Source organism: Hippichthys cyanospilos, chromosome 1, assembly GCF_059441005.1.
Source record: "Hippichthys cyanospilos isolate Australia breed blue-spotted pipefish chromosome 1, RoL_Hcya_1.0, whole genome shotgun sequence".
NCBI lineage: Eukaryota > Metazoa > Chordata > Actinopteri > Syngnathiformes > Syngnathidae > Hippichthys > Hippichthys cyanospilos.
The window spans coordinates 4,380,431-4,393,940 of record NC_142369.1 but is presented as its reverse complement, the minus strand read 5'-3'; the positions used below and the strand labels follow the sequence as shown (position 1 = coordinate 4,393,940).

Sequence of the window (13,510 nt, the reverse complement as noted above, 5' to 3'; positions counted from 1 at the left end):
TCCTCGACCCCCTTGAGACTGTTGGTTGGACTAGATCGGCAGCTCAAGAGCACTTTTATACACATACATTCATAGACTTCAAAACATCATAAAGGCTACCTACCAACCTACCTACCTTACCTTACCTTACCCTACCTACCTAAACCCTACCCACTCTTTCTTTCTTTCTTTCTTTCTTTCTTTCTTTTTCTTTCTTCCTTTCTTTCTTTTCTGAGACTAGATTTCAGAGTGGTGGTTATGGTGGATTTTTGTGTGTCAAGACTTTGCACAATTCCACTGTGGTGTGTTTGTGGTTTTGGTCATTTTGTCAGCGTCCAAAATTGAGGCCTGGCTAAAACGTTGAGTCCTCTGGGTAGGTTTCCCTGATTTTGCACAAGCGAGCCTGCTCCGGAACGTTTTCTTTTTTCTTCGGTAGTGTGCTTTGTGTTTGTGACTGTGCCAAGACCAGATCTCATGAAGAAGCTTATTAATTTTGGATTGATATCCCCTTTGAGATGCCGGGGTCGAAGTCGAGCATTACTAGATACCGCGAAGGTCAAACAACCGCCTCCTCCTAGCGCTCGGGGCTACGACGAGGCAGATGTGCTGAGCGGCACATGGCCCCATGTGTGGTTTGAGGCTTAATTTGGGATTAACACTCAGGATATTACAGATTACCACACTCCAGTTTGACCTTCTGCGTTCGGCCGGCCAACCGCCAACAGATGAGTTTTTATCCGAGGCGGTTGCCGGAACTTTCGGTCTCGCCGCCGAGACCGCGCTGTCCAATCAGAGGCGGCGGCGTTATATTTGCTCGACGGACTGATTCCAAGCGAGGGGTACTTGACTTTTCAAGCGTTGTGCTTGAATGATTACATATTGCCGTTGTAAATGATTTACAGAGATGTGCTGAATAAGAGGGTGTGAGACTGGATTTGAAAACGGAGGTACGAGGTTGGATGAAAGGCTCGCGCGCACACGAGCGACACACAAGCCCGCTGTGGAACTGAGGGCAAACTGCCAGCTGCTCCCGTATTTCTCTGTTCTCATTCATAGTTGATGCGCCTCATTAAAAGTTCATAGCGGGAACACTTGCTCACCGACGCTTCTTCCGAGTCGTCGGCTCCTACTCTTTAGTTGGCCGCGCCCTCAAGACTCCGCGCTGCACGCGCAAGCTCATATTTGGGCTCACTGCGAAGCAGAAGCCCGACGTGATCGGGGCTGCAAAGCCATTGTGGACATTAAGAGAATGTTCATCGCGTATGGGAGTATCTAATGTACTTATTACGCAACTCAACCCCACTGTAGTGGACCAAAACAGCTCAGATAAAAGCCATTATGTACCGTAATTCGCCAAATATAGGACGCCACCTGTGTTTAATTTTGGGGTCAAGTTCTGGTATTTTATACGTTACCGTGAATAGGACGAACAAAGAGTTTCATGACACTGTAAAAATGAAAGAAAACCAGTATAAATCTCATCTTTTGTAAATTTGTAATATTTTCTTATCTTATTTGTAAATTGTATACACTGTTGCAGGTGTTTCAGATTTTCCATATTGTGAGTGGTCAGTGAATGCAGCACCAGTGTAATGTTGGATGCTCTTGAAACAGTTTTTCCTTTTTCTCACGTCGCAGCTCGGGTTCATTTTGCCATAAAAAGACAAAGTTACGCACCATCTGTTTTCCACCAAGATTATGATTGTGTGCATATGCCAAAAGACTACAGTTAATAAACAAGTGAAATGCAATAGCTTTCCGTGTTCACTAACTGATGCACTCTTCATAACTTTTAGATGGTCCTCTACATTTTTGTGATATTCCCTGTGAACCAGGATTGACTTTGACAATGGTTCAGACTGCTTGCTTCTTTTATTAAAGATAATTCTGAAACCCTCTCAGCTAACACGGATTGCTGTTAGCTACAACAGGGACTTGTTGCTAACAGCCGCATGACATCCACCCTGTAGCAGCTCACTCGTCCCGTTACGGCAATTATTTTTATTACGTATGACTTCTTTCGCGTTCAAAATCGTGTTTTTCAAACAATCAAGCGGTCTGGTTTTGAGTTGGGCGGTGATAAGTCGAAACCTCTGATAAAGGGGTTGAAAATGAAGGAAAAAAAAAAATCAACTTGTACGTTTAGAAATATGCTGATATTGTGTTTATGAAAAATGAATCAAGCAGCCGTTTTCATCCTTCTCAGGAGGCGGCCATTTTCCCACATGCTGTCTCGACGGAGACTCTCCACATTTCGCTTTTTCTAGCCAAGGGTACATATGAAATTGCGATTGATTGGCTTGGCGGCGAGCGTCCCGCCGCCCATGCGGCGCAACCAACAACGTTGCGTCTGGATAATCCTGCAGAAGGTCACTGTGGCACACTTTGCAATGTCTTCACTGTTTGAGCAGTTCCCGGCGCAAATATCAGGGCGCCGTTTTTCCTGGCCACGCACGTGCGCCCGTTTTAACCCTTTGCTTGTTGTGTTTGCTTGGCAGAGCCGCAGCTGAAGGGCATCGTCACGCGGCTCTACTGCCGACACGGCTTCTACCTTCAGATGCTGCCGGACGGCACCATGGAAGGCACAAAGGACGAAAGCAGCTCCTTTTGTAAGTCAACGCAAGTCGGCGGCGTGACGGACAAAGATGTCGCGGGCTTAATTCACAGCATGCGCGTCAACTAATCTCCAGTAGTTCCAAGGTGGGAAAAAGTATTTACGTACTGGGGAAATCAACTAGGAAATTTCATTTACAATAGTTTCCACGTGCCTTCATTAGTCTAAATCGGTAATCAGCATTTTTTCTTCTGCACAAAAAAAGTCTGCATCGGCCGAAAAATCCATACCAGTCGGCCCTATTCAACTGAAAATGACATCACAACTTACGGTTCGGGCAATGGCGAAACGAGCGAGATTTTTGGGGTCCATCACGACTGCGGAATAACAAGTTTAAAAAAAAAAAGCAAAAACTATTCAAAATTCGATCACAAGGGGGGGCATTAAGTCTATAGAAATAATTATTTTCTGCATGTACTTGGACTTTGTTTAAAGAGTCTCACAATTCAATTAGATTCCTATTTTGGGGTCTGTGATTTGAATGAATTAGCTAATAGTCCATTACATATATGTGCAAAGAATCATTACACTACTTTGGTCTGTTTTGCAAAACAAAATAACAAAAGGAGATCAAGTCTCGTTTTTATTTGAATTTATTATGTTTTCAATTGTAAAGAGCTTTTTCCACAAAAACAACGTGTGGACCATAACATATATTTTTAAGCTAGCTAGCTAGCTATATATATATATATATATATATATATATATACACACAGCAATAACTTTTCAGGATAAAATAAAATGAAACCCTTTTTTTATTATTTTTATTATCGATTTTGGGACATTTTAAACATTGCGAATGAGAATCCTGATACATGTGAACTGATTTTTCAGCACACGCCTGTTTAATTACCGTATTTTCCGCACTATAAGGTGCACCGGATTATGAGGCGCACCCTCAATTTATGACATATTTTAAAACTTTTTCCATATACAAGGCGAAGCGGAATATAAGACGCACCCTCAATAAATGACATATATTAAAACTTTTTCAATGACAATATAGTAATACTCAAAGTAATAACAATAATAACTCGAATAATAACTCTAAACTCTCAATAGCATAATAACTCTATGAGCAACCTTGTTCAACTGTAAACACACAAAAGAAACAGGTAAAGCTTACTTTATCAGTTCATTCCCCATCTACGAATCCCGATCTCAATATTGATCCATATATAAGGCGCACCTGATAATAAGGCGCACCATCAGCTTTTTTTTTGTTTTTAAAAAAGGCTTTTAGGTGCGCCTTATAGTGCGGAAAATACGGTAGATTAAACTAGTGGGGCGCAGAGGGTTGACTTGAAGGATTTGAGAGCTATTTTCTTTTCCAGTCGGGCAACATAACCGATCTCATTCGATTAATAAATGTGTGAAGGAACCCTGGCTTGCTTGACTTCAGACATGCAAAAGGCAACAGTGCATGAAGGCAACATGAGCAGAAAGATTGCTGTTCTTCCTCCAAGCCTCCCTAACAGGCTCACGATTGTATTATGGGATGTCAGTGATGTGGCAACACAGCATTTTTCTGTCACAACACCGATTTAGACGGAAAACATGAAGTTAGCACAATTGTGAGATTTACCGGCGGGCGGGAGGGGCTACGGTCGCCTGGATGAAATTTACATTCAAGCAATTCATTAAGACTTTTTTGGCGCCGCTTGTCCTTCTTACGTGACGTCAACATTGGCAGGCTGGCATTTGCTGAGTGGGGACTTTGTTTGCTTTGACGTTTAGAATTGGTCAAGCGGACCAAAATGTGGGAAGGGTGGGAAGGTGTTAGATGTAAACATACAGCCAGAGCCAGAGACTTACTGTATTTTTCAGAGTACAAGTGGGAGTTTTTTTTCTTCATTTTCAACCCCCATATTAGGGAGATTGACTTATAACCGCATAACTCAAAACAGAGCAATTTTTTCCACATATTTGTGTTTGAATGTATTTGAATTTGAATGTGAAATAGGTAATATGTCATTAACATGGCTTAACCTGATGATATATATACCTCTAATTCGATATTGTATGCATCCTTTTTAGAGCGTTTTCACAGAACATCGCGAAAATGGCCAAGCGCGGCCGAACTGCCTCTTTGTTGTCAACAAGGAGGCTGCGTAGATAATTTCTTTGACGCATTATGAAAAGGAAAAGATGAATTGACTTGTCTCCTTCAGTCCTTAGATGTTTGCTTGAACAAGAAGGCATGAATGTTGGCAAATGAGGGGCGAAACAGCGAAGGGCAACCTTCCACGCTCTGATCTCACAACATCCGTCACTTGGGGAAAGCACATCCAAAGTAAGATGATCAGCAAATCGTATTTGAAGACCTCCATTTCAACCTCAAAATCATGTCATGTAAAATCAAAGTCAGGGGTAAACTTATGATTGTGTTTTAGTAAAATTCACCCAAATTTAAGCAAAAAAAGGGGGGGTCTACGTACAAGCGATTTGAAGATGAAGAAGCTTTTAATGTCCTCAAAAAAATGTGTTGGGGTTTGGAGTGGCACCTGCGGCAAGAATTATTGAGCAACTGACAGTGCAAGTGGGTGTGGATCAACACTCTGCAAGATGAGACTGGCGTCTCTTTATATCGTGCCGCTGCCTGGCCTTGACACAAGCCATCCTGTCTTCACGGGACAAAAACATAGGGACACCTGTCCGACTCTATTTATCAACCACACTCTTGGACTGCCTGACTAGTGCGGGTGAAACATGGACAAAAAGAACCCGAGGGACAGTATGGCCCTTCTGTAAACAAACATGGAGATGGACAACAAAAATTTAGAAGTTTACAGTTCTATATGGTAAAATTACCGTATTTTTTGCTCATACGGAGAAATGTATTATCATGTATTACGCATGTCTATTTTCATACTATATATATATATATATATATATATATATATATATATATATATATATATATATATATATATATACACACACACACATCAAAATGTATACGTATATGCTGCACCGTATCAGAGGGTGCAAGCAGAAACATACAATTGGCAAAAAAATGGGACATTATGTAATGTTATCTGATTACTTGATCGCTGCCAGCAAACATACTATACGCATTATGTAATATTTTGTGATTTATTGTCCTCTGATTTATTGCTGCCATCATACATAAAGGCACTGTACGTATTCCATAAAGTTATCGGAATGGTTTATCGCTATCAGCATACGTATGGTACATATTACGTAACGTTCTCTCTTTGGTTAATTGCTGCCAGCGTACATACTCTACGTATTAAATAATGGTCTGTGAATGGATTATTTCTAACAGTGTACAAACTGCACAGATTAAGTAATGCTCTGTGATTGGTTTATCGTTGCCGGTGTACAAACTGTACATATTGCATTATGTTTCCTGGTTAAATGGCCAGCGCAAGTAGCGTACATATTCAATGATGTTACCTGAATGGTTTATCACTGCCAGCATAGGTACTGTATGCATTACATAACGTTCACTGTTTGGTTAATTGCTGCTAGCATACATACTGGACATGCTACGTCATGTTCTGTGATTGGTTTATCACTGCCAGTGTACGTACTGTACGTATTACACAATGTTCTGTTTAGTTATTGCTGCCGACATCCATACTGCACTCATTAATGTTTTGTGATCGGTTTATTGCTGCCAGTGTACGTACTGTACGTATTACATAATGCTCTATGATTTATTGCTGCCAGCATATGTACAGGTACTGTAGTTATTACGTAATGTTCACTGAATGGTTTATCACTGGCAGTGCTGTATGTATTAGGTCATGTGTTTTGATTGGTTTATCACTCCCAGCATATGGCCGGAGTACATACATACATGTAATTGTCAAAGTCAAATTTAATGACAAAATTGTTTTTTTACATGCGATAGTAGGTGTCCTCACTTTAGATGGCAAAAAGACTTGGTGGCTCCCAATGTTTTCTTTTGTTTTCTACCTGTGGGAGGGTGTCAAATCCACTGTGCAAATTATTTATTGACTGTACACTTAAAACACATTCTGAACATGCATTTGAATAAATAATACAAGATAACATACAGTACAAGTATAATATTGTTTATAAGTTGGGTGCAATACGTAAGATAAGTAAGATCCACCAGGTGCCCCATTAAAGTGACACAGTGCCAACACAATATCAATACACGGGGTCTGCCAAAAAATAAATAAATACATAAATAAAAAAAATCAATCTTCATCAGAATTGGGATTCTCATTTACTACGATTTAAATCGATATGCTCCCGATGTGTTCGCAGTTGCTCACGTTTCATCCTTTGCCCATCCTCTCAATTTGCTCACTTGAAAAAGTTGATCATCTTGCTTGTCATCAATATGCTGAAAAATCTTATTATTTTAATCTGTATTTTGTATTGAGCAATGGATCTACCCATGGTATTTCGGTAATTTCAGCAATTTTCTGTGAAATGAGAATGTATTTGTCCTACCCATTTTTTGTTGTTCTTTTATACGATAAAAAGTATTAGTAATATTAATCTCTTGGTTCAAAGAGTATTGTTTCAAATCAAAAAACATTTTGAATCAAAAATCCATTCTGGATCGAATCACCAAAACTGGAATGGAATCGAATCGTGAAACAGGCATAGATTTCCACCTCTATTCAGTAAAATTTGCCAACGTGTCGATACGCTTCAGGAGGCCTGGTTAACCCATGACCGCTTGCTAATTTTTGCCAAGATGAACACGGGCGCCGGTTTGGGTTTTCGGATGAAACGGGGGAAGCCTAGCTCGGGTTTTCCGAGAGACACCCCGTTTAACCGATTGTAAAATGGCTATAATACTATAATGGCCTTCCAAACGTTTGTCGGCGGCCAATTAAGCGTTCGACTTAGTTTGACCCCAGACGGAAGGAAAGAGGTGGGTTGACGATGCGGGAAGACAAAATCAGGGGAAGAGAAGAAAGCCAGATTGGGTTGATGAAAGCCATATTGACTCTCAGCGTGGAGATCAGAAAGCCACAAGGAGCGGCGTCATCCTCTGACTTTTATCCTCTTTAATTAGCATCTCCCGCTGGTGGGAGGAAATGTTATTTATCCGCGTCTTTGCCGCGGAACACGCTGGCTCACTCGCTCGCTTCTTTGTCTGACTTTCCCTCCGTGCTTGGTGCTTGGCTTGGTGTTGGGCAAGTTACTTCAAAACTGTAATACATTATTTATGACTTGTTACTGTCATTCCAAAGCAATTAGTCACATTATACTGTTACACTATTTGAAATGTAAGGCGCTATTATTGCATCACTTCTACATTTCTCTCGCCAACATAACTGGGAATGTGGATTCAGGATCTAAATGGAGCTCGCTACGCTCATTACACATCCACTGGAATGACCTTAAACTAAACTTAAGTAAGCTTACGTGCTCAAAATATATATTATTGCTTCCTTGGATGTAAAGGATGTCTAGGTGACTGAAAAAGTCAAATGAAAACATACAAATAAAACGACCTAAACAAAGTTCTCTGCATACCAAGAATGCACCAGTGTCATCTCAAGGCAACCAAATGAACTGCATTCATGTTATCAATTGATATAATACATTTAAAGAGTTTAGGAGCATTTTGGGGGGGGTTTATATTATAACGCATGCACCGAGTAGAATATTACTAGTTTTTTGTGTGTAATGCTTTATACCAGTGGTCCCCAACCTTTTGATCACCACGGACCCGGTCAACGCCTTACATTTATATTGCGGGGGGGGCTGGCTGCTCTAAAAAAACACAGCATCCTCTTCACTATGTATGTAATATCAATAGCGGCCAGAGGCGGCGCCAAAAACACAAAAACCAAGCACAAACGTATGAACAGTTAAACTAAATCATCTCCAAAACATTATTTCGGGTGCAGTCCACAGGGCCCGGTACCAGTTGATCCACGGACCAGTACCTGTCCACGGACAGGGGTTTGGGGACCACTGCTTTACACTACTAGGTTACAGCAAAAAGTTATGCATTACTTTTCTAAAGCAATACTCCCAGTACTGGTGAACAAGGATGGACTCAGACCTTGGTTCAGTTGACTCGTTTCTTTTATTGAAAATAATGTAACAAATTCAGCTCACTTGCTCAGCTGAAACAGGCGTTGGCTGCCGACGGCCAACTGAGTTCCGCCCCCTATCTACATGCGTTTTTCCACAAAAACTGCGCATTGGTATGACACTAACTGCGCCTGTATTTCCACTACAGTTGACAACAAACTCAATGGAAATCTCTGAGGAGCAGCACAATGCCATGGCAAGGTCGCACCATTTGCATCGCTTCACTTTGTGTTGAGCTGCCCCCCCCCCCCCCCCTTCTGCATCCAATCTACCTCCACGTTCTCCTTGCTTATTTATTGTCTCTATGATCTCCAGGCCTCAAATTGACTGGCGGGATTGATTTGGCAACACCTTCCTCCCGTCCCTCTCATTTCCTCTCCGCGGGGAACAACGGACAAAAGTAAACAAGAAGTTTTTTTTTAATCTTTTTTTTTTTTTTTCTTTAAAGGAGTCAAATTGAATAAAAGCAAGGAGGAGCGAGGACACCGATGCGGCGCCTGTATTATCCAAGAATAGTGATGACGATGATGGATGCGATAGCAGGACTATATTGGGGAGCTGTTGAAGAAAGCAAACTAAAATGATGCAAAATGACCTCAGAAAAGTCAAAGCGGCGCTCGAAAGGCAGAAAGGAGGCTACACACAAAGACAGCCTGGATCCCCACATTGGCGTTTTTGTTTTTTTTTTTCCTTTCTCCCCTCTATTTGTCCTCCCATTGTGACACTTGGCTCATTTGCAAGAGCGCCTCTTTGAGATGCGGAGATCGATGAGGCAAATAGAAGCAGAGCCCCTCCGGAAAGACAAGGAGCGAAGCCACACGACCACAACCGAGCGCTTTATCCCACGTCCGTGCATTTCCCTTCTTCCCAAGTCGCGCCGACTCCCAAACTTTGCTACTCGCCATTGTATGCGTGATTGACTTTCTGTCCCCATCTATTATGCCGGCACAACTCTCCGTTTGGAATTGATTGGAAACTTGCTAGTATTACATTTTTCATTTCCAGGAAAAAAAAAAAATCCTTCATCCATCCATCACTTGAGAATGCACACACATAATTGAGGTCATTGACAAAACGCATTGCGCGGCCGCTGCTGTCGATGTCCGCACGTTCACGTGGGATTCCAAGGTTGCCATTCAACTATCTTTGTGCCATTACTGTAACCCCTGAGGGGAGTTTTGACCTAACTCTGGCTTTAAGATATTTTTGATGTGCGATATCAAAGGAAATACATACAAAAAATACTAAAAGGCTAAAATATTGCAAAGATTGTCAAAACATGTCAACTTTCAATATGCCGTCCCTCTTTCCCTTTTATGCCAAAGCCTGCAAACAGGAGGCCGAGTGGTAACACCCTGCAGATGTCAAATTTTGCCCATGTCGGGCTCACTTACTGCCATTAAAAACTGGAATGATTGTCAGTTTTGGACATATTGAAAACCCAATGTTTTATCATGCAATTCAACCAATTTTTGCAATCCTTTCAACGGCAATTCACAAACAGGGTGCAAATTAAATTTATGTGTTGAGACCCCAAAACCACCCGGGGGCGCTAATTGACAACTTATGACATTTGCAAGCCAAGTTTGTTCTAAGGAGACATGCAATTTGCAATTTTTATTTTCTAAACATTAGCATAGCTGAAAAGTAACAAATATACTCGTCAAATAAAAATGGCACTTGTTTGAATGAGTTTTTTTTTTTTGTAATTTGCAATGAGTGTTTAAAACCCCTACTCTAAACAAGCGAAATGATACTTTTTGGTTTTATCCGATTACTCGATAACTGCGCTCAAAAAAATAAGCGTTTTGCATCAGTGGAGTGTTTCAGCCCAAAAAGTTCTCATACCGCCTCGTCCCATTGGAGCTCTTTCTCCCAAAGATGATGTCGGATGTTGTTGTTTGTGTTTTCAACAGTGCAGTTCAACTTGATTCCTGTGGGCCTCCGCATCGTGGCCATCCAGAGTACCAAGACGGGTCTCTACGTGGCCATGAACAGCGAGGGCTACCTCTACACTTCGGTATGGACCTCAGCGCATTAATGAAGCACCACTAGCATCGGATCGCGTTCCATTGCCTTTAATGGAGTAGTCAGTAGGAAACAAATGGAGCTTTTAGAATCTAGTCCACTCCCCAGTTCTATTATTTAAGTGGCCTCACCAGTGAGTGATGAGATTTAATGAGTGGAAGTGGCAGATTCAACAGCATGATAGTTCAATCAAATTTAGTGACAGCGTTTTGTGCAGTTATGATATTTTTTGAGCGGGAACTCACTTATTTTGTATTCATCGCCCTCATTTGACATGCTTGTCTTTAGACGATTGATTTTCATCATTCCAATTCCAACATACGGTATTCCAAAAGCTTGACACTGTGGGGGCTTGTGTTTTTCTCGTTCCAAATATTCAGTTAGTACCAAATCAATCATTTTCATCAATCACGGCAAAAGGAGTCATTCATTCTAATGAAGCAGTTTCCCTCAAATGTTCTAAGGTCTTTGTTCAAACGGCCCTTTTAACATTTTTATTGTTCCAATATTAAATTTCAATGATTCAACATATTCAAATTTGACCAAAAATAAATCGACTATTACAATAACCGCAAAAATTCCCTATTTATCCCCTATGACAATTTCAACAAAACAGATTTGTTATTCAGAACGTTCAAGACATTCGCCCATTTACCAAAGTAAACAGTAAAAGAAACATTAGTTGAGGTTTACTGTCAAACTCAAAAAAATGAAATTAAAATATCGAATTACAAATTGGGTATTCAATCACAGTACACTCATTCATCAAAAATTCAACACATAAAATTTCCACTAAAAAAAACAATTCATCCTCAAAAACACATTTAAGATTTGCATTGTTACTAAATTAGATTTAAATGATTCAGCACATTCAAATTTGCCAATACAAAGACCATAAAAATGACCTATTTAGCCCTGATGACAATTTCAAAACAACAGATTCGCACTGTATCGCAAAAACTCAATAAACACATGAAAAAAATTGAAATTTCCTGTCAAACTCACAAACATAAAAAAATATTGAAATGTATAAAATATATTTTACCAAAAATTTAACCAGACATTTCCCAAATAAATACCCTATCCATTCTTAATTTTCTTAAATTTTGCAGTGTTCCTATATTAAATTAAAATGATTCAGCTCATTCAAATTTGCCCCAAATTTTCTGGACCAAAAATGAAAAATTTTCACAATTAAAATAACCACAAAAACTCCCTATTTATCCCCGATGACACTTTCAACATAACAGATTCACAATTTCACCATGTGTTATACTGAACGTTTAAGTCATTCAACTTACTTGGCAAAAACTCATTGACTAAAATACACCCATGAAAAAAATTGAGTTGAGGTTGAAGTAAAAATCATTGAATTAGAAACTGGGCAATAAAAACCTATTTACCAAAATTCGACAAATAAAATTCCCTATTCTTTCGCAAAAGCACATTCAACAAAAAGAGACTCATATCATTCCCATTACAAATTCTAAACATTCAACTGAATTTGGGAAATGATTTAACACATGCAGGAAAATTACATTCGTTCCAGCAAACTACATTCCATTTCATTTCAAATTCCCACCCTAATTTTCAATATCCTTCCACATCTTCAATATTTTTTCATTCAGCACTTCAGCTCCCAATTCCTTCCGAAATTGCCAACCGCACAGTTACCTTTTACTGTATTCATTTTTCAAGAGGCGAGAAACACTGCTGTAGGCTTTATTCAAAAGGAGACAAGGTGACCCACTTCTCTTTAACGCAGGGAAAGTACCCCTGCAGAAAAAGTTTGAGAAAATCCCTGCGAGATGACAGGCAAAGGCGGGTAGCCGGATGCGAGTGGGGGGGGGCTTTTGTTTCCTGTCCTGACCTTAAACAACCTGCTCGGCTCTTCTTCTCTGCGAGCGTAAGCCCCCAAATGAAAGATAGAGGGCAAAGCTGCAGGGAGGAAATTGAGAAGGGAGGCTTTTTTTTTTCATATTATAGAGGAGCGACGTGGCTGGAAACGTGCAAGTAGCATCGGTGTCTCCCGCCCCAGAGTAAATCCAAAGGAGCCTCAGTGAGCGTCGGCTCTGCAATGCGGGAAGAGGAGTGATCGGTCCGGGCCGCAAAGGGTGACCGCCCGAGCGGTGCAACCTCATTAAGGGAAAGGTTACGCTGCTAAAACTTGCTGTGTTCTGTTGATCAACTGCCACACTCAATAGCTTAAAGCATGTTCTCAAACTCAAGGCCCGGGGGCCAGATCCGGCCCGCCGCATCGTTTTATGCGGCCTGCAAAATCATGATTTGACTTCAGGTTTCTGGCTAGAATACCAAACTAGCAAATTGTCTTCAACTTTGTCAAAATTTGGGAGGAAAAAAACCCAAACATTTTTTTGTTGGCAATCTCTCTTTTGAACAGTTTTTACTGGCTTCGGATTTCAAAACTACGCAAGTGTGTGACAAACACACTTAAAATGTCTTTGACTCCACAGTCATTCGAAAACCCTGGCTTAAAGAGACATGAAATCTATTTAGCAATGTTCAGCAAAAAACGTTCATATTATGATAGCTGAATTACCATATTTTCTTCACTAGAAGGCGCATCTAAAAGCCTTTAAGTCTCTCCAAAGCTGACAGTGCGCCTTATAATCTGCCTTATACAACGCTTAGACCGCAATTTTTTTTTTTTTTTGGGGGGGGGGGAATAAAATCACTTCATCGCTATGTAAATTCTTCAATTTCTACATCTGCATTTCAGAAAGCAAAGCGACACTTATGTCATTTGCAGGGCACTTTGCTGTCAACTTAGACTCTATATGCCTATGCCATTAGAATAAAAAGTATTAGTTC

General features: G+C 40.5%; 2 protein-coding genes across 4 annotated transcripts in view; one reads left to right on the top strand and one right to left on the bottom strand.

Moving 5' to 3' along the window:
- The window catches only part of nlgn2a (neuroligin 2a), a 201,680-nt gene that overhangs the window by 142,736 nt on the left and 45,434 nt on the right, over positions 1-13,510 (bottom strand). The window lies entirely within an intron of this gene.
- Positions 1-13,510, top strand: part of fgf11a (fibroblast growth factor 11a) — a 45,256-nt gene that overhangs the window by 21,193 nt on the left and 10,553 nt on the right. Inside the window, exons 2-3 of the mRNA XM_088407572.1 lie at positions 2,478-2,588; positions 10,567-10,670. Coding sequence (XP_088263698.1) covers positions 2,478-2,588; positions 10,567-10,670 — 215 coding nt within the window. The remainder of the gene's footprint in view (positions 1-2,477; positions 2,589-10,566; positions 10,671-13,510) is intronic.